Source organism: Camarhynchus parvulus, chromosome 14 (genome assembly GCF_901933205.1).
Source record: "Camarhynchus parvulus chromosome 14, STF_HiC, whole genome shotgun sequence".
Lineage (NCBI taxonomy): Eukaryota > Metazoa > Chordata > Aves > Passeriformes > Thraupidae > Camarhynchus > Camarhynchus parvulus.
In genome coordinates, this window is record NC_044584.1 from 6,644,497 (window position 1) to 6,669,152 (window position 24,656).

At 43.2% G+C, this 24,656-nt stretch overlaps 1 protein-coding gene across 2 annotated transcripts; it reads right to left on the bottom strand.

Moving 5' to 3' along the window:
* Positions 1–1,275: 1,275 nt before the first annotated feature.
* On the bottom strand, positions 1,276–17,432 carry ARPC1A (actin related protein 2/3 complex subunit 1A). 2 transcript variants are annotated; one of them, XM_030958263.1, is made up of 10 exons: positions 17,296–17,432; positions 14,001–14,082; positions 13,147–13,251; positions 10,481–10,703; positions 8,746–8,853; positions 5,702–5,914; positions 4,453–4,528; positions 4,079–4,272; positions 2,754–2,844; positions 1,276–1,667 (listed from the first exon to the last, which is right to left on the bottom strand). In XM_030958263.1, the coding sequence occupies exons 2-10, from the start codon at positions 14,062–14,064 to the stop codon at positions 1,629–1,631; spliced, it is 1,113 nt and encodes a 370-aa protein (XP_030814123.1). In that variant the 5' UTR covers positions 14,065–14,082; positions 17,296–17,432; the 3' UTR covers positions 1,276–1,628. The 2 variants fall into 2 exon arrangements, with proteins under 2 accessions (XP_030814123.1, XP_030814124.1); XM_030958264.1 differs by having other exon boundaries at positions 14,001–14,105.
* Between the last annotated feature and the right edge of the window lie 7,224 nt (positions 17,433–24,656).

Genomic DNA, 24,656 nt, shown 5'->3' on the forward strand with positions numbered 1-24,656 from the left:
GGGCACAGGGATGCACTCACTCACCCCCTTCCCTCTCTGCTACCCCCCAGAGCCCCTGACTGCAAGAAATGAAACACTGATTATTTAATGTTTAGAAGGGAGAGGAAATTGTAAAGGCAAGCCTGACTGCCAGGAGAGAAGGTGGGAGACACAAGGAAACCAGAGAAGGATCCAGATCTGTGATGGAGAACAGTGGCTGCCACTCAGAGCTGATCTTCCACAGTAACAGAGCTGAGAAACGAGCAGGGTGTGAAGCAACTCTGGTTCCAGAGGAAGTGGTAAATTTAGTCATTGGGGTTTTTTTAAGACACTTCTGCATTTTCAGCAGAAATTACAAACTTCAGCTTTGTAAAGCAATGCCATGAGCCAGCTAATCCCCTCAGAGCACAGCAAGGCAGCAACACAGGGAGGAGGAATACACCCTGTGAATAAAGTTGTGTGCAAATCCCTCCATGAGCGCCTGAGGCTCAGAGCTGAACTGAAACAGGTACCTGGGGACAAAGATCAGCACAGAGGCCAGACCACACTGACACCTCTGGTTGCACCTTTCTTTGCCCACCAGTTGTTATAAATACAGGATTTTAGGGGTTGAGAGCTCCAACAGGACACAGAATCTCAGAACCACTGAGGGTGGAAAAAACCTCCAAGTTGATCAAGTCCAGCCTGTGACCAATCCCCACCTTGCCAACCAGTTCAGAGCACCGAGTGTCATGTCAAGTTGTTCCTAGAACCTCCAGGGATGGTGATTCCATGAAGTTCCACAGACTTACCACAAGATTTGCTTTTGTCTTCCCCAGATGAGGCTCAACAGATTTTTGTCTCACTTTCCACACAGAGCTTTCCATCCTGTCCCCAGGGCACTGACCTGGGAGCAGGCTTGGGACCAATCCCAAAGGCAACTACAAATAATTCTGGTCACTCACCTTTGGAAAAATGTCACCCACTGAGCAGAGAACAAAAAAGACATTCAGGTTAATTTGCTGTTGTTATGGATTAAATGCAAGGCAGACAGAATGAAAAAAAGTAGGATAAAATCATTCATCCTCCAAAATTGTCACCTCAAGGGAAGAATTCCTCTGGAAGAAGCTCATCTGAATCTTCACATCCAGATATCAAAACTCCAGGTCTGACAAAGGTCTTTAGAACCTTTCAGTTAAGTTGAATTTCTGCTTTAAGGCCGTAAAATATCAGTGCATATCGGGGTTTTCCCCACTCTGTCTCTCTCCCAATCTCCTTAACATCCCTTTTTTAATCAATAAGCATCAAAACAAAGAATCAGTTTTTCTTTTTTTTATTATTATTATTATTTCTAGCAGACAATTTACATAAAATTCCCCTTTTAAGTTAGTGATTCATAACTTCCTGCAATAAACTACTTAAGGAGCAGCTTTGGTAAAGAATGGAATGAAACAACCAACCAAAAAAAAACCAAAAAACAAAACAACAATCACAGCTGATTTTGTAACCAACACAATTCACCAAATTTAGATTCAAAAGAAAATCTGCCAAGCTGTAGTTTCTCAGTGTTTCCAAATATTTCACCTTCCTCCTCCCTTTTCAGGTTTGTGCAGATGTGGGAGCTGCATTCTGTCAAGCAGTTTGTCCTGCTAGATCATGGAAATCCATCTTTACATGATTCGTAGCCCTTGGATAGAGGACTCTAAAGTCTTGAAGGAGAGAAAAAAAATCTTAATTACAATCTGCTGCCATAACTTGAGCTAAATAATTCAGTGTAAATCCTAACAAAACCAAGTAAAAACCATGAATATTAGAAATTAGACTCAGTCATAGAATCCCAGAATGGTTTGGGTTAGAAGGGACCTTAAAGATCACCTCATTCCAGCCATGGCAGGGACACCTTCCACTGTCCCAGGTGGCTCCAAGCCCTGTCCAGCCTGGTCTTGGACACTCCCAGGGATCCAGGGGCAGCCAGAGCTTCTCTGGGAATCTGTGCCAGGGCCTCCCCACCCTCACAGGGAAGACTTTAAGTAAAGGATTTCTTTCTAATGCAAGAGCCAGAGACCACAACAGTCATTCCTTTCAAACTCAGGCATGTACAGGCCAATGATACAGACCTAAAACTGCACTAAAGCAGCTTAGAGATCACCTCAACTTCTTGTTTGACTCCTGTCCCCACCAGAGCACTCTGGCACCACAGAACACAGACAATCTATTCTTTCCCTAAATCAGATCACATATTCCAGTTTTGGGAAGACCAACAGGGACCTCTGTTGGCCAGGCCTGAGCAAAGCAAGCATGGACAGCAATCCATCCTTTTAGGATTTTCAATATTGTATTTCCCAGCTGTTAGAGACAACTTCTTACTTCTTGGGTAAGTTAATTCTGAGAGGACAGGACCCTGTTCTGCAGCAGGGCAATGAGCAGAGCCCCAAGGGATGGAAGAAGGAAGAGGCAGGGGGTTGTGTTGTACTAATTGCTCCAGCCCAACTGTGGCTGAGGCTGGAGAATGAAAGAATGAAGGGGATTTCTACAGGGACATTAATTAATTCTATTAAAAAACAAGTCTGTAGTAGTACCATCTGCTTAACAAACTGCATCTGCATTTATGCAGATTCATGGATTAGTTTTTGTAATAGACTTCACTAATGGTTTTGAATATTCCAGTCTGGATTTCCTGCTGCTACTAAAACCTGGCTTGGGGCTGAGCCCCAGGAGTTGATACTAGAGATTAAAAAAAAAATCCATCACTCAAGCTAGCTCACATAAACATGGTAGTAAAAGCACATTTTTACCTTGAAATCCCAGATGGTCATTGCTCCATCGATGCCGGTGGTGCAGAATTTCCGACAATCCCGTTTGTCTATCTCATAAATAGACACTTGGCTGCAAACAGAGAGTGAGAGCTCCAACACCCATTCCAGAGAGCCAGAAAACTGGGAAATTTGGGTTGAATTCTACTCCTACTCTTTGGATGGAGACATGACTATACCAGAGCCTACACTAGATTCTTGGTAGAATGCCTCAGAAAAATAAGCCAAGAAAAAGATGCTGAAAGCTCTTTAATGGCTTGGTGAGACTAAATGTTTTCCTTGAATAAAGAGAAATTGCTCAACATCCCTGGGAATCACAATTTTTTTAATGCAAAGATATTTTACCCAATTAACCTGAATGAATCCTTTTGATTAACAGAATTGTGGAATGATTTGGGGTGGAAGGGACATTAGAACTCATCCAGCCCTACTCCCTGCTATGGGCAGGGACACTTTCCACTATCCTAGGTTGCTCCAACCTGGCCTTGAAAGCTTCCAGGGATGGGGCAGCCACAGCTTCTCTGGGCAACCTGTGCCAGGGCCTCCCCCCCTCACAGGGAAGGACTTTTCTCTGTGTTTAACCTAAATTTTCACTCTTTCAATTTGAAAACAGAGATACATAATAAATAAATACACATGGCAGTAACATCTGAAGTAGGAAGCTGGGATGTGAATTTCAGGTGGATTTTGCTGACTGGATTTTGCACAGTGCCACCAGCCTCTTGGGAACTACCCACATATTTGATAAGATAAGCTGTGTCCAAGGTACACAACACATTAACCACGAGCAAACAGTTATAGCCACATCAATGATTAACCAGCACCCACTGAGATCCCAGAAACAGAGAGCTGCTAGGGAAAGACCACAAGGGATACCTGCAGCCATGATATTTTCTGAAAAATCTCTTTGCTAGGATTTTTCTCTGGAGAAGCTGAGAGAAACAAAATGTAAACAAGAATTATCTGCTGCTGTGGAATGCAACACATGGATCTTTGACTGGTCCATGTTGATTGTTTCTAATTAATGGCCAATCACAGTCAGCTGGCTCAGACTCTGAGAGTCAGGAGCTTTTGTTATTCATTCCTTTCTTGCTAGCCTTCTGATGAAATCCTTTCTTTTAGTAGTTTTAATCTAATATATATCAAAAAATAATAAATCAAGCCTTCTAAACACGGAGTCAGATCCTCATCTCTTCCCTCTTCCTGGGAAACCAGCTACACCCTTCTGGTACAGCAAAGCTAAGTGTGGGCAGAACACCCTGCCTGGAGAGCGCTCCCTGCCCTGCAGCTGGCAGCAGGACACTCACGTGATGCTGTTTTGGTGCAGGGTCTCCAGGGTGGTGTTGCGGTCCTCGGTGGTGGCTCTTTTGTCCATGTTGCGGAAGCGCTCCATGGCCGAGATGTTGCGCTGGATGCTCTGTTTGGGAATGTCCAGTTTGGACACGAAGCTCAGCAAGCCACGCTCGTCACAGTTGAAGAGCATCGGGCAGCAGTCGTGGCCCTGCAAGCAAACACCCATCAGGAAACAACACCTCAGCATTCCCAGCCTGCCCTTCCAACAGGCAAACACTGACACAGGGCACAGCTGGTTTAGTGTTATTATTAACTGTGCAAAATATGGGGTTTTCTCCCCATCCAAAACACGACAAAGCTCCGCAAGGAGGAAATAGCAAACACTTACAGCTGCCACCACGCTGTTCTCCGAGACAAAGGACACGCTCAGGAGTGGGAGGAACTCTGTTTTCAGCTGTGAAACCCTGAGCACAAGGACATTTGTTAGAGGGATTCACTGAAACCTCTCATTTTCAGCTCTAACAAAAAATAGGCACCATTCCCAAGCAAGAATTGTTGGAAAAGTCAAGGTAGCTTGGCTGTCCTGTGGTGACAGCAGAAGGATTTAATTTGCAATAAAAAGTTTCAGCCTAATGAAACTGTGCTGGAAGATTTATAACAAAGCCAAGTGTTTCAGGTGAAAGGCTAATATTACCAAAATTATGTGTAAACAGGGGCAAGAGTTTAAAAGGAATACCCCCAAAAATATCTGTATTGATGAAAATATTAATTTCATTTAAATATAAAAACCACTTGAAATTTTGATGCTTGACATCTTTGCAGAGGGAAAAAGCCTTGATGTTCACTTAAGACAACTTCCATGATTTAATGACAAATAAAGAGAATTCTTAAACACTTTCTAATGAATGATATTCCTTGCCAGGTACCTATACAACTGTATTGATCAGAACCACAATTCAAAATTAATCCCAGCAATGTCTGGATGACCCTAGAGACTTCTGCTACCAAAACATATGGAGAATCTCATCCTTCCTGGCTGGAAAGTCAAGGACACTGCAAAGTTATGCAGATCAAGAGGAGGAGCAGAAGGAGCAATTGTTATTAAAGTATTTTGTTGGATTGGAAGGTGTAAGTTGAAACCTTGCATCAGCAGTATCTTAAGGACAGATGTTGAAATTAATATTTCATTAACTTACTTTCCAGCTTCTGGTTAGGAATGTGGTCTTAGTGCTGCAGTGAGCATATTTCTGGATTCTCTTCGAATTGGGAATATTTTCCAGAACATTGCTTGGAATATTTTGTATTGCAAATATTGTTTTGAAAAAGGAAACATGGTTTCCCTGGTTACTCAGTGGAACATACCTTTTTTCCTAAATGCCTCTTTTTTCCCCCAAAATAAATCAGCTATACTCTCACCAAAGGATTCTTACAAAGAATTTAAATTATATACTCGAAAATTCACAGAAACAAACCTTATTCATAGAATATTTATATAAGCCTCAAAGAGACCTGGAGCCTACAGTAAAACAGGCAACAGAGGTGTGAGCTTGCAATCCCAATATTCCACATGGAATCATTAAGGCTGGAAAAGACCTTTAGGATCCTCAGGCTCACAGCAGCAGCAAGGGGATACTCACATCATGTTTTTGGAGGCATCAGCCACGGACACGGTGCTGTCATGGCTGACCCAGGCCAGGCGGTTGCCGCTGGCGGAGAAGCTCACGCTGTGCACCCACCCTCCGCTGCCCGCGCCCCCAAATTCCGACATCAGCTGCCCAAAAGGCATCTTGGAGCCCCAGGGTGTGCTGGCTGGCTTTTCATCCACTTCCTTAATGTAAGCAGAGAACACCCTGCAAATAAAAAGAATTTGGTGTGAACAAAGAGAGAACAAAGCTCCTGGGAGCATGGGGTGTGTTTCACGTTGGAAGGAGAAAGATGGGTTCTGATTCTCCCAAAATAAAATATTTTGGTGTTTTTGAACAAGCCTGGAAGCAGCAGAGTGCAGAGAGAAAGCAGCAGTACAAAGGGTGTAATGCACACAGGTTTCTCATGAATGCTGTTCTTGCAGCCCTCTCCTTTTTTTCCAGAAGATGGCACAAAAATACACATTGTCAGTGCATTTTTGCCCCGTGCCAAGATTTCCCTTTCATCCTTTTGCAGTGCTAACAGCTCTCCAGAGTCAAGCCTTCAGCTAGAGAAAACCCAGGAATGGCACTGTATAATTAGAAGCTAATACAAACACCTACAAAATTACCCACTTTTTAAGAACATTCCTGTTTTAGCAGGATTTCAAAGAAAGAACTGTGATGTTCTAATGCCAGCAAAGGAGCTCTGAGCCACCTTCTTCCGGCTCATTATTGCAAAAATGCCTTGAAAACCTGAAATACTGCAATGTTTTTACAGATTTTTTTTTCCCAGCACTACAGTTTTTAAGGTATGTTTAAATAGAAAGCCTCCCCCTTTCATCAAATTCCTTCTGCATGATTCAGACATGCCACAATATGGTGTTCTTGACTGTTACCATGGAATTTAATGGGACGTCACAACCATAGGATTTGAGTCCATTGAACAGGAGGAGCAAGGCAGCTACACCATGCTACTACCAGAGGGAAAAAAAAAATCAGTGTAAATGAGAAACTATATCAAATATTCATGGTTGCAGTCACACACAAACAGGAATTATTTTATAGTGAGTTTAAGGAAATGTAGCCTCCCCTTCCCTGTTTTTTATATCTTTTCTATGTGTGGGGTAAGCACTTCCAAAGGTACCTATATTCAGCTTATTTCAATAAAGCTGCTCATATGGAATGAGAAGGGTTTAACTGCAGCTATATTAGGTACAGATTTTCAGGGAATTAAGTATGGATATAAATTTGGCTCTATTAGTTTAAATATAATCTAATGATAATCCTTTAAAAATCTGAATTTTATAGAGCTACCTAAAAGGATGGTCTCTTAATGTATGGAAGTAGGACAAGATGTTTAAAGCAACAGCCTTTGACACAAGGCAGGAAAATCATACCTAAGTAGGGAAGACCTTGAATTTAACTGTTAGTTAAAAATGTAAGAAGTCTTCTCCCTTATTAAAGTTTCCCTGTCTTTCAAAACCAAAATCGCCTCAGCTTGAAGGCCCCAGCCTTCAAAGAATGTTGGGAAATTAATTTCATTCCTTCAGCAAGAACATAAAATCATACTTATGTGTGCTTGTAGCTATAGATACATATGTATTTCAGATAAATATAAGGGGAGTTCATTTATCTTGGCCAAGCACCAAAAATCTCTGCTGAATACCCAGCAACTTGCAGCCTCCTGCCCTCCATTCCTTCCCCAAAATGTTTCCCATTTAGCTGCTTATTACATGGCAGTGGCTCTGGCAGATCCATTTCTTAATTTCCATCAGAACAGGTGCACACTTCAGGTATCTTTATTTTTTTTTAATATGGAACTGAAGGAAGAATTGGAATTCTAGAGATCTGTACTCCTCATTTACAAAAGAGAATAGTTTTTCATGGTTTTGGAAGAAACAATCCTAGAATCCCAGAATGGTTTGGGTTGGAGACACACACACATTTCAGGTCACCTATGTCAACATCCTGAGGTCCGTTATGAAACCAAATTAAAAAACTTCCACATGTGAAAAGCAGGTTCTTCTGTTTCACATCACCTATTTTGTGACAGGAAGTGAATACATACAGTTTATCTAATTTAAACTGTAAATAAGGCAGGAAAGAAGAGACAACTCTCCCCTCTCTTTCCATTTAACATCTCTCCTTACATGAAAAGGTATCAAAGGATGGGGTTTAGATGTGAGGGTTTCATTCTGAAATAAGGAATGCAATAGTCAATCCCACCTCCCCCTCCCACTCCTCCTTAGTCATTTTTAGTATACACTTTGAAGCTTAGAAATTGCCCTATTACATAAAGAATTTAAGAAAAGAAGCTTTCATTATCATTGAAGGTACAAGTGATTAAGTCAATGTGGATTCAAGTCAGGCCCTGCAGCCTCCCCATGCAGAGTTCCCTGCAGTGACCCCAATCACTCAGCACAGAGCAGTTTGCAGGCCCATCCCTCACACTGTAATTTCACAATCAGTTGCAAAGTCTCCCCCATCCATCTCTCACACCAATCTGCCTTCAACAGCTTTTTCTTTAATGATCTTCAAAAATCTCTTCTATTGTGTTGAGTTGCAGGTGGATCAATTGCTTGACTCTGCTCCCCACAGGCAAAGGGGAGAATACAAGGAACTCAGAGAGAAAAAAAGATGGGATAACACCTTTGGAAATAACCAGTTACTCTGAATTTTGGAAAACTGCACCATTAGGATATTGCTTTTTAACCTCTAACTAGCAGTGCTGCTGTTCTACAAGATAACACCTGCTAATCCAACTTCAGCCTAATGACCAGCTCTCAGCCTAAATGCTGTGTAATGCTGGGAAGGAACCCAGCAATCCCCAAAATACAGGTGTGTCCCTCAGCAGATCCATGCTGGCTGTGCAAAGTCAGGACACAGCAGCACCAAAGCCAAGGTTTCTCAAGCTGATATTTTATTTTGGTACCAACAACAGTACACAATGAGCCACCTTTTATTCTGATAATAAGCAAAATACCTGATCAACATGCCCAAGCTACTGATTTGATCCAGTAACTCAAACTGTAGATAAATGTTTTAGTTTCTCTCACCTGCACTTGAAGTCACAGGATCCTGCAGCCAGCAGGACATTGTTGGGGTGCCAGTCCAGGCTGAGGACAGTGGAACGAATGGGCTTTTTAATGTGTTTGCTCACCCACCTAAAACAAAACCAAAGCAAAATAAGACATAAAATTTATATGAACATGTTTTACATGATCCCCACAAATCCATGAAGCACTCCTCAAAGAGATCACTCCCTGTCAATGGCTAAACACATCAGTTTTGGAAAAAACTTCATGCCCAAATCTTTCACATTCTCTTGCGCAATCTGTGAACTTTATGGTTAGCTTATATTCAAATATTATGAACAAACTCATTAAATATGTATGTCCTCAGCTAAGTCCTATTCCCCCCTTCAAGCTGATTTTTATGATGCATCAGATGGAACTCCTCGATGTGAATTGTGCTCAGGAATTGCCAGGTCTCTTCCCACAGTGAACACAAGGTCAGCTGGGACTGTGACACTGAGCTAAGCAGCACTATTCTCATGGATCACCAAGCACAAGTCCTTCTCCAGTCCTTCCAACAAATTTTATAGTCACATCTCTTGCCTATTGACTTTTCTACTATTTAAAAATACAATAACTATAAAACACAACAAGAAAATGGGGGGACTGCCAACAACCCAACCAGTGCATTCATCTCAATTATCTGCACTGCAGTGCAAAGTGGTCCTGCTGCTGAAATCATCAATAGTGGCCTAAATATGTCTCAGCAGATTTGGTTTATCTGAACTATTTACAAACTAGTAATGAAATCTATTATTCACTTGATGGCCTTTGGGATGATGGTGCTTTTTCTTTGATTTTACTTCCATCAGGCACAAGTTTTAAGGCTCACAATTTACAAATTATATTTCTTTAGCATATGGAGTCTTGACTCTTTTGCAGACAAATGAGGCAGAGAAAATATATTGATAAGTGAATATGCTGGAAAGCATAAAAGTCCAAAACAATCTTTAAAATGTATTTTGCAGATGGTGCCACTGTTTTTCATCTCCACATGGCAGACTGCACAGAGGATACCTGTGGTTTTGTGCCTGTTTATGCAACCCAAAGTAAGAGATACCCCACACACTAATTTCAGCTACAGATGATACACAAATGTAGCTCCAACACAAGAAGACCAGAAGCATTAAGTTTAGATGCTAAAATGAGAAAAATGTTAATGGTGGAAATATTTTTGTGATATTCCTATGTGAAATCTATAAACTGTGGTAAAAGTACATGACAAAATGCAGAACAGGTTGATGACAAGCTCTAACGTCTTCTAACAGATCACCCTGGAGATGTAACAGAATGACAAGAAATGGCCCAAAATAACAGATACAGAAGAAAGACTCCAGTGAAGATTTCTTCATTCATTCTGGCACAAAAGGGGGAACGAAATATTTATCTTTTTTCAACCATAGAGTTGTAGTAATGAAATCTTTACTCTGCAGAAATTCTTGCACTTTCAGAAAAGCAACATATGTTTATGGCAGTGAGGCAGAACACATCCACGCCAACTTGTACTGGCTGAAAATAGGCAAAGGCCTTGAGGTGCTACAGCAGAGTGAAGAGAGAACCTTATTCCCCAAACATTCAAGTCCACAAAAGAACTGACGAGGCCATCCCTCTACATTTCCTGAATATTTTAGGAATTAGTAAAATAGTAACCCAGTTACCAGCATTAAACAACTTCAGCTTTCCCATGCCAACCCTTCAAGATACAAAACCAGCTCACCAGTCATTTTCAGACTCAAAGTAGCACACAGATATGAGTCGAGCTCCACTGCCCACAGCAAACTTGTTCTCCAGGGGGGACCACTTGACGAAGGTGGCAGCACGGTTGATCCTCAGGATGACCAGGGTGGGTTTCCACACGCCGTCCTTCTGGCTCCACACGTAGGCGTTGCGGTCGGCACCGCACGTCACGATGCGGTCGCTCTTGGGAGCCCAGTCAATACCTGCCAGTGAGGAGGGCACAGGAATTCATTTTCCACTTTATATTAAGGCAAAACAGAGATCGCCTCATAGCTCTCTGTCACAGAATCCCAGAATGGCTTGGGGTGGAAAGGACCTTAAAGATCGTCCAGTTCCAACGCTGTGCCAATGCCCATTCACTATCCCAGGTTGCTCCAAGCCCCATCCACTTGGACACTTCCTTGGACAATCCCAGGGATTCAGGGGCAGCCTCAGCTTCTCCAGGCAATCTGAGTCAGGGCCTCACCAACCTCACAGGGAAGAATTTTGCCATATCTAACCTAAATCTCCCCTCTTTCAGTCTGAGGCCATTCCTCCTTGCCCTGTCACTGCAGTTCCTGATGAGCTGATCACTGACACAGTTATTACTGTTATGTCATTCCCTTTCATCCCTTATTCTCCAGGAGCTGTTTCAAGCTGTTAGGGATACTTGTTTCTCCCTCTAGCTTCCATCAAAACTGCAGATCCCAAATTCCCAGATCCCAGTGATGTGCTGGCTGAGGAAGCTCCGAGGGCTGGCCAACAGGTGGAGCTCTGCAGACCGGCCAAGGCCTGTCCACCAGCACCCTCCAAACCCCCTGACTTGTGCAAGATCCCTCTCAACAGCTGAAACTCAGCAATTCTAAAACTGCACAACCTCTAACAACATTTTGTGCTTGCTGCCAGACTGCAGCCATGATCTAAAGTTTAGATAACAGGGCTTTTTGGTTAGCTGTTATCAATCTTTATGCACTGACAATGCTTACATTTTTCTCCATGCCTATTTAAGCTGTGCCACAAGAAAGGTTGACCAAGGAAAAAAATAACAAATTCAAACAATAAAATAAAACCTTTGATAAAGCTTCCATTGCTTCTTTCCCCTCCTAGGCAATGAAGGATGTTCCCAACTGGAAAGTCTTATGGGAACATTATTTTTCATCTTTTCTCTAGCATCCTTTGGGATGCAGTCCCCAACTCTCCTGCCACAAATTATGTATCAGTGGTTTTCCATTACTACATTCAGTATTAAAAATATCTCTTAAGCTCACAAACTGAAAGTGAGATAAAAGCTGTGGAAAGAATTTGCACTAATTTTATCATATTATTCATACATTGTTTACTTCAAAATAAGTTTATGCTTGAAAAGTGAAGAGCTTGGGAGTCTGAAACTGCAGCTACAGGAGTTCTAGTACTGCCTTTGAAAGAGCAACCATCCTGTCCCTCTTTCCTTCTCCTGCCCATCACCTCCTCTCAGCAGCCCTGGTGCTGTTCTGATTTAGGCCAAGTTCAGATTTTTAGCTCAGCAGAAAACAAGCTCTTCCTGTGAGTGAGCAGAGGCAGCTCAGCACAAACCTGAGCCATGAGAAGGACCTTGTCCCCTGTGATCAGGAGCTGCAGTGGCAGCAGCTGACTCACTCCTGCCAGGGGTTACAAGCAGTTTGATCAGTGGCTCTCCTGTGTGTAACCACAGCTTAATTCCACTCTTCACAGCCACCACAGTGTTTTGTACTCCAAAGGTTCACACTGTGCAGGAAAGCAGGGAGAGCTCTTCCCCCAAGTCATGAATATTTGCCTTCTAACACTAACAGGTACAAGCAGAATGTCTTGGGGGGACACACTTAATTTGTAAATGCAGCCCAAGTGACTCTTCACAAAGAAGCAGGGATAATTGCACTCTTGGCCAGCAAGAATTGGAAAAATTGAATAAAGTTCCTGCAAAACGCTGTTGGACTGATACCTCTGCCCATTAGTGAGCTGAAAAGAGAATTTGCTGCTTTGGGCAAGTGCTTGTATTAATTATTTTCATTTTCTTAAGAGAATAAAGCCCTTTAAAAAATATCACCATAGAAAAAAAACCCAACCCAGTAATATAAAAGACTGCCACAGAACAACCACATTTTCTTAAAATAACACCTTGTGACTCATTGTGGTAGCTCTTCTTAATTTCCATTGTGGATGTACAGGGTCTGCAATAAATGTGCTCACTGATGGTCTAAGTCCAGGACTGACCACTTCATATGTTTATACAGTCCTTAAAAAAGGGTATTTATTGTTGTTGGAAACCACAAAGCAATTCTACAGTTGTATACTTGATGAAATTTTAGTACTAGCACTTGAAAGGGAACAGCATGCATCACTGTGACACAAGCAGATTACTTCAGTAGACTGAAAATGTGTTCTCATTATGTCATTAGGGATGAAAAATAAGCCATAGATAAGAAAAAATGGCTCAGTAACTCAACTGAAATGTCTGGAAATGAGATAGGGCTTTTCTTCCTAACATTCACTGCATGCAGTTCAGAAAACTGCTGCAAGGCTCTGTCTAAGTGGGAATGCCAACCTATAAAAAGATCTATTTACTCAACACTTGCAGATTTTCTGTTCAGAATCTCAGCTGAGGAAAACAGGAGGGGTTGGAAAAATTTGTGTGGTTCAGCACATTCTCACCTGTAATGTGTCCATTGTGTTCCTTCAGCTCGTGAGCCTTCACCCACTGGTTCCCACTCTTCTTGTAGATGTGCACTTCATGATTATTAGGGCTAATGGCAATCTCTTGAAAGAAGAAATAAAACAATCCAATTGTACAGAAGGCTTTTTAATAGCAAATGCCATATTTAGAAAGATTTTTCCCCATCTAAAACTTCTGTTTACAAATTTGAGAGCATTACATGGGCTTTGTAAATGAAGGGCCAAAATCCCTGGAAAATCTCCAATAACTATGGACAAAGCATCACAGAATGGTTTGGGCTGGAAGGCATCTTTAAGATCATCCAGTTCCAGCCCCCTGCCATGGACAGGGACACCTTCCACTGGCCCAAGTTGCTCCAAGCACCATCCAGCCTGGCCTTGGGCACTGCCAGGCACAGCTTCTCTGGGAATGTGTGGGAAGAATTTCTTCCCAAAATCCCACCTAACCCTGCCCTCTGGCAGTTTGATATTGCTACACATATCATGGTCATGAGTACTCTGCACAGGAAGACAACACATTTGGAACACAACAATCCACATTATATAGAAAACTTGGCCAAGAGGCAAAGCTTTGTGGAACACCAGGAAGACTCAATTACCTCCTATGCCAGAGGTCCAGCAACAAATTTAGAAAAGCTCAGATTTGGAAGACTTGTGCTTTTTGGATCAGAAGTAGAACATTTAAGATGTAGAACTATGTATCTGATCACACCTCCCATAAAGAAGGTCACCTTCTGTGACCCAGAACATCTCCAGATCAAAAACTGACAGCAGAAAGAAAACAGCAATTGAAAAGAAGATAAATGAAAAGTGAAAATGAACTCATTACTTACGAGTACGGTCTCTGTTCCAGGCATGGCAGGTGATTGGCTCCAGCAGGAACTGATGCAGAGACATTCCGAGTTAAAGAGATTCCTATGTTGTAAAAAGTGAAAAGGCTGAAAGGTGTAAAATCAAAAACAAAACGCTTCAAAATGAGAGAATTAAAACAAAGTTAACCTTCAACATTTACCAAGCATCTTTCAGTGCAGTGCTACAATTTATTTACAGATCACAAGTTAATAAATATGATAAGGCTGCTCAAGAGCTGCCTGTGTCACACCCCCAGATATTTCCAATAGGATGATGGATTTGAATTGTCCTGCTCACATTAGCTAATTGCAATTGCCCTAAAAGCCAGATACACTTGCTTCTTTGTGTATCCTCACAGACAAGAGAGCAGGTCCTCAAGAAATCTAATAAACCTCTTAATTTTACTATGGAAATAGAACAATTAAAAAAATAAATACCCAGGACAAAGGTCAGTGAACTGATTCTAAAGCTTGACTTGTATCCAGGCTCACAGGCAGCACTACAACAAAATCTTTTTTTCAAGAAGTCAAACTGATGTGTAACTGTGACCTGCTGATATATTATTTGATAAAACCATTTATATGTATCCTAGGGAAAAATTATTAAGATTAGTAATTAACTAATTAGTAATTTCTTCAAATTAACTCTAGCACTGAACTGTTTGATAATCAGGCTTCTGCCCCATGAAACTCAAACACTAAAACAAGCTGAATCATTATAGTTCGTGAGTATTTGGTTTAAAAATGGCTAAATATCTACTTTTTTCTTTTAACTGATGGCTCTTACAAGAGACAGTGCTGAAAATCTGCAGCTGGAGGCACATCCATCCACAGACACAAAGTTGTTTTTATTATATTATCTTCCATCCATTTATGCTGCCTTTGGTTAATACAAGACACAGAATAGTATATTCTTGAAATGAAAATGTTTTATACATTAAAGTATTTTAGATACCAAAATATTTTAGGTATTAAAATAGTCTTCTATGTGCTGTATTAACCAGAGCAGCACAAATGGATGGAGTATAACACCATAAAAACTCCAGGTCACCTGTAATAATAAAAATGTGCACAGCTCAACACATCCAACTTGGACTTGTCAATTCCTTCGGTATATTCCACTAATTTTCACAGCAATTTATCACTGCCTGACAGATCAAAGCATTTTTACCCCCACATATCCCTCTTAAAAGAACTATCTCCGTGATGTCATTCCAAGACATCCACACCCATTACAGCCTGGAATTACAACATACCCAAGTATGGCCATGTTAGCAGAGGGTGGAGACTTCAGGACAAGGTAGGAATTTGGAAGCAAACAGGAAATGAATGGCAATCCAACAGAAACTTGGGACTGAAGAAGGATGAGTATGCACTTAGGGAGCCTCAGGAGTTACTATGACACCATCAGCTTAACAAATACATTGAGAGTGCTGGATCTTGGAGCAGAGGTGAGACGGTTTTTTACCAATGCAAGTAACTGGAGAGACTTTTTATTTTATTTAAGGAAATAGAGCACTGTTATTCTAAAAATATGCAAATCATGGGTGCATTTCAAATATACTTGAAATACAACTTTTAACAATATGAGCTTTTAGTCCAGCACATAATTCTAACCAGCATGATTTTCACATTTCTTATAATAATCACATTCCACCAATCAAACAAGGTATTAAAAACACACAGTCCTAGGCAAAATAATTAATTATTTTTTGTTAATGTGAAAAGGTTGCTATAATCTGGGTTACCTCTGCCCTTGGGCATCCATCATTTGAGATTCCACGTGTGGAAGCAAAACACAACTGCAAAGTGCTTTTTCCAGGATCTTGTTTTAGCCCTGCCAACATTCAGTAGCAGCACATTTCCATATACAGGAAAAGTTCAAGAGCTGTTCCACCAACAAGGAATGCTCAGCCTTTGCTACTCTTTCCGAAATAAAATGTAAAAATATCCAGTCTCCTCTCCCCAAGGAATGCAGCTATTTTGAAACACTTTCTAATACAACTGTAGTATTTTATTCACAGGTTGGCATTACATATAAAATATGGTCCCACCCTAACTCCTAGTTCAGGTATTTTTACTCGGCTGCTCCCAAAACCTACCCAAAGGTGTATGATCCAATCCTTCCCATTGATTGAATTACTTGAGCTCCACAACTGGCTGCAAGAGACTCTTTTCCATTTTGGTTTGGTTACAAACCCATAAAAGATAACAAAGATGATAACCTCAAAAAGCAGTGCTATTTCTGTCTCCTGATAGATACAGTGCTATGCTCTTCAGGAAGATAAAGCTTAAAAAAGTTTTCCAGTTGCATTTATTCCTTACTAATAGACAGACAAAATTCAGCTCATATTTCACTTGGGAAAATGCTGCTGGCTTTATGATTCTTAACAAATTAATAACCTCAATGCCTTCCTGTCATCCAAACTCAGAATCTCACATGGGGAAGATACTGGTATGACTTTGTTACCAAGTACTTAATGCAGCTCTCCTTGAGCTCTATTTCAAATGGAAAGCAACTGACTTTGAGTTTCAGTAAAATATTTTAAAATGGAGGGGGAAAAAGGGAAATCTTGCACCTTTGTAGAGCAGTTCTTTCAGTATAAGGCCTGAAAGGATCCAGGCTGGGATGTACAGCACCCAGCTGCTGTCACCTCTTCTGGGGTGAGAAATATGCAGTGAATGGTACTTGCCCATTCCTGGACAAGCAGCCAGCCAGGATACAGACTCAGAAGTGGAGATGGAATGCGTGTGACAGCGAAAAAGGGGAAAGGATTAAAAAGCTCCCATTTCGGAGCACCTACACCACTTGCAAACACCTGGAAGCCGAGCACCTGCGCTTGGCGCAGCCTCCCAGCACTGTCACTGCCTCGCAAGTCACTCAGCGTGGATTTCCCAGGGGGGTGGGTGGCTCGCCTCGGACCCCTCCTGATACAAGACACCGTTAGCAATCAGATATCAAGCAGATAAAGCCGCCGGGACGGGCACGGATTGTGAGCTGGGCCCTGCCAGCACCGGGCACGGCGGGTGCCGTGTGGGCACAGCGGGGAATATGGGGGGCACAGCGGGGGAAACGGGGGGCACCTCCCCGGCCTCGCCTCTCCCCGGCCCCTCAGAGCGAAGCGGTGAGCGGTGCCCACCGCCTCACCCTCAGCACGGCGCCCGCAGCCCTTCGGGGCAGCGATGCTGCGGTGCCTCCCCCCCGCGCTCCCCTCACGCCGGCGGGCCCGCAGGCTCCCCCCGGCCGGCGCCCATCGCTGCCGCGGCCGGGACTCACCTGAGGCGGCGGGGGCGGAGCGGGACTCGCGGACTCTGGGCAGTCAACGCGACTCCGCTCCGGCGGCGGGAGAGGCCGAGCGGGCCCGGCTCTGACACGGGCGGCAGGAAACGCGCGGGGCGCCTGCGCCGCCAGCCCTCCCCACACAAAGGGCGGAGCGGCGCCTGCGCGGCCCCTCAGGGCGGGGCGGCTCCGGCTGGAATTGAGGAATTAACCAGGTAAGGAGAGAAATTTAAGGTCATAAAGCCCGGCTGTTAGTGCACCCCCGCCATTGTGTACCCTAAACCGCATCAGGCAAGCACCTCTTCCAGGGGTGGTGAGTCCAACGCTTAGCTGGGTATACTGTTCCAATGTCTGACCACCCAAACAGTGAAAAAAAAAAATTATAACATCTAACCTGACTCTCCAGTGTCTCAAGGCCATTTCATTCAGTCCTCTCACTGCAGGCACGGTAGAAGAGGCTGGATCCCGCCTCAATACGCGTTCCTTTCAGATCTACTGCTGTAGTCAGCCTGGAGCACAAGTAAAGAAAAAAAGGGGACAAAAGAAGGTATTTCCCCCTGCCCGGTTGTTTCTCTGAGGAGAAAAACACAAAGGTGTGGTTAGTAATTGATCCCAGTAGATGACTCCCAAAATACAGAGGTGCCACAATGCTGGACACATACACGAGACTAGGTCCCAAACAACAACACTCATAACCCATCCTACAGGAGACATCACAGAGAATCTGTACTGGTATAACCACTGGTATAATGGAGACAAAATGCCACAAATATGAGAGCAAATAAACCCACATTGAGTCTCAGTGAGACTAACCAAACCCATTTCCTCAGCCATGGTTTATAAGGTTTTCTAGACCTTTCATGAACCTTTTACCCTCCTCTGGACATGCTCCAGCACCTCAATGTCCTTTTTGAAATGAGAGACCAAAACTGAGCTCAGCACCCAAGCTGTGGTGTCACCAATGCCAAGTAAAGAGGGATGATCACTGCCCTTATCCTGCTGGCCACAGCATCCCCTATTGTTGTCTTGTGTATCAGAGGTTCTCTTATCATTATCACACAAGGATTCCATATCACCAGAGCTCCATACCTTCTCAATGTTCCTCAAAGGCAGCTCTTCTATGCACTAACTCTTCCTAGTCCTTGCAGTAACCAGCTGACTCCTGAGCCCACCAATCCACTCTTTTATGCTACTGTTCTTATTGGCTACAGGTGTGGCCTGTTAACATTAGGCCTGCTCCTAATTTTTAGTAATTGGTTCAGCCCCAGCTCTTTGGGGGAGAAGATTACATTCTATATCACCTTCATACTGTATCCCCCTACACCTGATACAGGGAAAGATGTCACTATAGGGGACAGGGCTGCTCTGGAGCCAGGCTGGGGGAGCTGGGGAGCTGTTCAGCCTGGAGAAGAGAAGAGAAGATCCAGGGAGATCTTAGAGCCCCTTCCAGGACTGAAAAGATCTCCAAGAGAGCTGGAGAGGGACTTTGGACAAGGGATGGAGGGACACGACACAGGGAATGGCTTCAAACTACCAGAGGGCAGGGATGGATGGGATATTGGGAGAAATTCTTCTCTGTGGGGGTGGAAAGGCCCTGGCACAGATTCCCAGAGAAGCTGTGGCTGCCCCTGGATCCCTGGAAGTGTCCAAGGCCAGGCTGGATGGGGCTTGGAGCAACCAGGGACAGTGGAAGGGGGGTGGAACTGGATGAGCATTAAGGTCCCTTCCAACCAAAACCATTCCATGATTCTATGATTGAGGGTTGGAATATCAAAAGAAGTTTGTGAGCAATAATTTGCCCTACTCTTAATCCCCTCGAGGAATTGCCTTCCTCTTTGGGGTTTCATAGTTTGTCTCCTTCAAACTTGTGAGATTTTGTGAGCTCACGTACAACAACAATGAACAAAAAAGTCTGGGAGAATGGGGAGAGATAAATGAGCCCCAGATATACTGAGGAGCAATAGAGTAGTGAGTTTAATTTCAAGTCTGAGAGAAAATAAACAATTTATAAGCATCTCAAACGAAAAAAAAGAAGGTGAATGCTGGCCAGTGTGGCTTTGTCAGGAATGAATTGAGCCAGTCTAATTTCCTCTTCTGGCAGCATAACAAGGATTGCAGATAAGGGCAAAGCATTGTATGTCATATATCTTGATTTTTAGTAGAGTTTCTGACACTGGCTTGCAGGATATTCTAATAATAAACTGGGAAACCAGTCTAGATGATACTGCTCTAAAGGAGTTGCAAAACTGGTTGAGGGAAGAAGTACTTAATATCAGTGCTTGTACAGGGAATTACCTGTGCATTACTCATCTGTGATGCAATAATGCAATTACTGCATCTGAAGCTGAGATCGAGTTCAGAATAAACACAGTGGCAGAACCAGGGTTCAAAATGGGAGCTCTGTGGTAAAAATGGGATGTGGTTGAGCAGCAGGTGCACTGCTGTTCACTCCAACACCATCAGATTTACACCACTGGGAATAGGGCAGCTGTGCTGCAGGGGAGGGTGGAGGGGCTGCTGAGGGTCAAAAGCTGAACAGGAGCAAAAAAATTCATTTTGTGGATGAGGTAAACACCACACAACACTATGTAAGGGTAAGGGTAAGAAAATGTGAGTAACACACACAAAGGGATCCTGCTCTGCTGAGCTGCATTAGAAGAGCATTAGAGTCCTGTGCACCAGAGAAATGGGGATGATTTGGGGAAAAATGTGGCAATAATGATCAGGGCTTTTGAACACAACTTCAGCTGAGCCTGTTGAGAGGACAGAAAACTGAGGGAAGATGTGCATAGTCTTGGAAGAGATGAAAGGCTGCTGCTCTGAGGAAAGGAACAATTTGTTCTCTTATGGCCACAGGGTAGGGCAAGAAGTCATAAACTGAGATAACAGCAAGGCAGATCGGGGTTAAAAATTGCCAGTGACTGCTTTGAAGTAGTGAAGCCCTGTGTTAGGAACTGATCTGACAGCATGGAGGGCTGCTCTGAGAGGTTTTTAGGAATGGATCCGAAATATTTGTCATGATGGCAGAAGTGCAGTACAAGGTCTCGTATCCAGGAAGGAGGTGAGAGTGGATGGCCTCTGTCAGTGGCCCTGGGCTCTGTGGCTGCAAGATGTGTAATCAGGGCAGCCCTTATTGGTACAATAAACCTGCCCCAGCTGCAGGGATTAAAGACACACAACTAGGCCGAGCAGAGTTACATAACTGCAACAAAATTACATTTTAAGTACGGTTTTATGTTTACAAAATAACTTTCACCAGATGGAGGGAGAGCATCTAAATGAGGAGCTCTGCAGAGGTTTTAAGCATTAAAAGCTAAGACCCTGTCTCCAATGAAGCTTCCCAAAGAATTTTCCACCACTGCTCCTGCTGTAGTGCTGATACAATTGCTGTATGCTAATCCAGAAGGATGCTGATGTTTTGGAGATTACAGCCTCACAAGCAAGGCTGAACTGTTCTTAGCGAAAGTGGTTTAGATGCAATCTGACCTTAAGGTATATATGAAAAAAAGATTTAAGCTGGGACATCCTCATTTGGCTACAGAGTAGCAGCGAGTCAAAAAGAGATCTTCTGGAAGCAGGCCGTTAGATACACAAACAGGTAATGGGTGAATAAAAAGTGTATTCTAGGTGTGCGTTGCCACAGGAGATGGTTTTGCCTCTCAGCTTGTTTGAATTTGCTCTTTCTGTGCTCTCTACCCTCCTGTTGTGATGCCTTACATCTTGAGTTTGAGCAGAATACCACGTTCTGCCGTCTCACTGTGAAAAATACAAGTTTTCCCCCATACAATAAACCTTAATAAGACTATGAATAAAGGCTATTGATGAGAAGAATTATTTGCAAGAGATGACCTGGATCACATCTCCCATCCTTGACTTGAAAAATCTTTAATCTCTGTTAGCGCAGGTCCATCACAAAGTGTTGGATGTGTTCCATCATTCCAGGTATACCAGGGATGTATTATTTGCCAGATTTTGAGTCTGACACACAAATAATTCTTTTGTCTGCAGATTCTTTCACACTTTCTGTCTTCTATTCTATTCTTTTAAGAAAATATTTAGCCCTTACTTTGCATCTGTTTGGGGAGTAGAAGGATGCTGCTCCTTTTCCCTCTCTGTTTTACCATTAGTGACCATCGGTACCATCCATTAGCTGTTCCAGGAGAGCCTCTGTGCCTAAAGAGACTTGTGGAATATCTGTGTTCCCTTTCTCAGAACTGCATGAGTCAGCTGGCGTTGAGAACACACCTATGTTTTCCTCATCTCCATCCCACACCCTTTTCTGCTCTAATAAATTCATGGCAGGTGGATTCAGACACGGGAGCTCCAGCTTCCCTGAGCCACTGGCACAGACGTAGGGACAGAGGCCTTTGATAACCTCCCCAGGAAGGAAAGCCTGAGACACAGTGCCAGATGTGCAGTTTGTTTAGAGCCAATGGAGCCATCCCATGTCCCTCTCCTCTGCATCTCCCACATCCTGTATGGACTTCCTTTCTTTGGCCAGGCTCTGTTCCTGTACCAGAAATGGTTTGATTTAGCAAGAAGAATCTTTGCACTGGAAAAATTGACCTGGAACCTGTCTGATATTTGTGCACAGTGACATCAGGGTGAGGAGAACAGGAATGACCCTGAAGAGTGGTCGTTAATAAGTGTTTTATGAATTGTATGTTCATGTCTGTGCACACATCAGAGGCTGTGCTTGAGAGCAGGAAGTGGCTGCACAGAAGGCAGAGGAGAACCATCCTTTGTAGACAGTGATGTACACATTCCAGGGACTGTCTCAAAAGGTGCATCCAAGTCTACAAAGTCCACATGTCTAGGGATGCTGTCAGCATGAAATGAATATGTGCTTCCTGCAGCAGGTGTTTTGGAGAGGGGAAATGCCCCTGGTGTGCACCAAGTGCCATTGTGTGATCACAGAACACCCCAAGCTGGAAGGGACCTGTGAGAATCATCCCATCAAACTCCCAAGGGATGAAACAGAGAGCTGGGGCAGGGCAGACCTACAACCTCCTCATTTACAGTTTATTCTGCATCTATCCCATCTGGTTGGTTTTACAGCTGTTTTTTGGGGAAGACCAGCTCCTTTAGAGACCTCTTGCCCTTGTGCAGAATTTTCAGTCTCCACACAGTGTTTCTGTTTGTTGTCTGGCTGTTTCAGTTCCTTCATGTGAAGACCAGCAGCAGGAGAATTGATGTGCCATTTTGAGGGTCAGAAACAGGACAATGGCACCTACCCCAGGAATTTGAAGTTACTCATGCTCTGGAGTTTGAAAAATAAAAGTCAGGGTGCTGATGACAGCACACCTTCCAAATTCTCGTTTGTGGGTGTAGATCAGCTGCTGAGACCAGTGGCTTGTTCCTGCTGCATTCAGGCACCATAAAGATTCTGATGGATGAGTTCTGCAGGGGGTGCAAAGTGCTGAAATTTCCTTGTGCTCCAGTGGGTTCAGAGTTCCCACATGCAGCCTTTCTGCCCAGCCTGGATTTTCTTGAATTACTGCATTCCCTTTGGGACACATTGGTTGTTAAATGAAAATGTTCCTTTTCAGGTATTTGTGCTGAATGTGGAAGCTAGGTGCAGGAAAGAGTTTCATGGCTGCTCTGTTGGAATAATCTTTCTCATATATTTGTACATGTTTTTTTTACCCTGGGGTTTCATAATGGTGGGGGTTTTTTTCCCCTCCTCTCAGGGCTAACTGTTCTGCCTATTCCTTCCTGACTTACAGGTCTTTTATTGCAATTTAATATTTCTTCCTAATCTTTTCCAGGTGCACATATGATCCTGCTCTTGACACAGATCTTTTGCCACACAGGAAGACTCTGAGGAAGGTATGAAACAGATTGAGAGCACAGCTATTTATACAAATCATGGAAAGCTAGGATATGTAGATTTGAAATCTGTGTGTTACCTTCTGAGAAATTTTGCCATATCTTTAATTTTATTGTGTATCACCGGCTGCCTTTCTGAAAGCTGGATCCAGAATTCACTGAAATAATTGGAAGTAATCCCTGACATTCTGGACCACTCTAGATCAGACCATAAACCAGGTGGTGGGATGCCTCTTTTGAACCTCTGGACTAGTCAAAGTTGTTATCACCACCTGTTATTAAATCAATAGTTTTGATTCTAATGACACCTCAGGCTTTTATTTCCATCCTCCAGTGGAAAGAAGGTGGCTGAGTGTGTGCTGTAGGTGGAGGGTGAAGACATTGTCTGGGCACACAGAAAGCACAAAGGTGGCAGAAGGCTCAGTGTCAGTCTGGGAGGAAATGCTGTGCATTAAATCCCCAGCTAGCTGTGATATTTGGGAAGTGCCAGTTGTCAGCACAGTGCCAAAGGAGCAATCTGCTCAGTGCTGGCAGCTCTGCTCTCCTCTGCCAATTCCAAATGCCACTGACTCGCTGGAGAGGGAACCCAGCCTACTCTTTGTTGGAGGGCTGATAGGTGTGAGGAGTGTAGTTGTGTAATAAGTGAAAGAAAGGACAAATCAAGAGGAAATGGAGGAATTCCTCAGGGTGCCATCTGTGATGCAGATTACCAGGGAGGCAGAGTGAAAGTGAATTTCTTCTTTTGTGGATTAATTCTGCCAGGCTGCAATCAGTGAGCTAACATGCATCCTGCCTTTCAAGATCATAAAAAGCAGTGCAAGTGCTGACATCTATTATTAACACTGCTTTCAAATCAGCACTGGAGAGAAATAATGGAATATATACCTGAAAGTTTCCAGCTACCACCAGAAAGGGCAAAAGGTGGGGAGGTGACTTATATCAGCCGCAGCTTTCTCTGCTCCCTCATCACCTCCTCAGTGCTCGCTGATGATTTCCTTGTGCTCATTAGTAAGGTGTTGAAGGTCAGGCCCCAGCTTTCATTTAGTAGTAAACAAACTGATTTTAGAGGGCAGAAAGAAGTCTTAGAGACTAAAAACATCTTTCCTATCTGCTCCTCTCTTCCAGTCAGCTGCCAGAGATGATTTATGAATGACACAATGATACATCTCTGAGGCAGAAACAGACCCTGTTGTTTACCAAGTCCTGAAGTCCGCATCCATTTTTCTGAATTTCTGCTGGATTTGAGTTTATATACCAATATTATTTATTTCAAAGCTCTGCTGCAGTAGCAGCAGCTGGCTTTAGACCTGACTGAAGCTGTATTTGATTGCTTTCTCAACAAACATAGTCTCTGCTCCACAGTTTATGATATGGATGTGTCTTTTTATCTCATGGAAAATATGAGCCCCACAGCTCATTTAGTGCTTTCTGTTTACTGATATGAATCATTGGAGGACTGTTATTGTTGCTGCTGTAAAAAAAATAATAATAATAATAATAAAAACACACTGTGGAAGGAGAGTTCTAAA

Coding starts and splice junctions, on each gene's coding strand:
- ARPC1A (XM_030958263.1), bottom strand. CDS start 14,064: ATGTCTCTGCATCAGTTCCTGCTGGAGCCAATCACCTGCCATGCCTGG. Junction 13,252..14,000: donor CTGGAACAGAGACCGTACTC/GTAAGTAATGAG, acceptor TCTTCTTTCAAG/AGATTGCCATTAGCCCTAAT. Junction 4,529..5,701: donor GATGCCTCCAAAAACATGAT/GTGAGTATCCCC, acceptor CCTTGTGCTCAG/GGTTTCACAGCTGAAAACAG.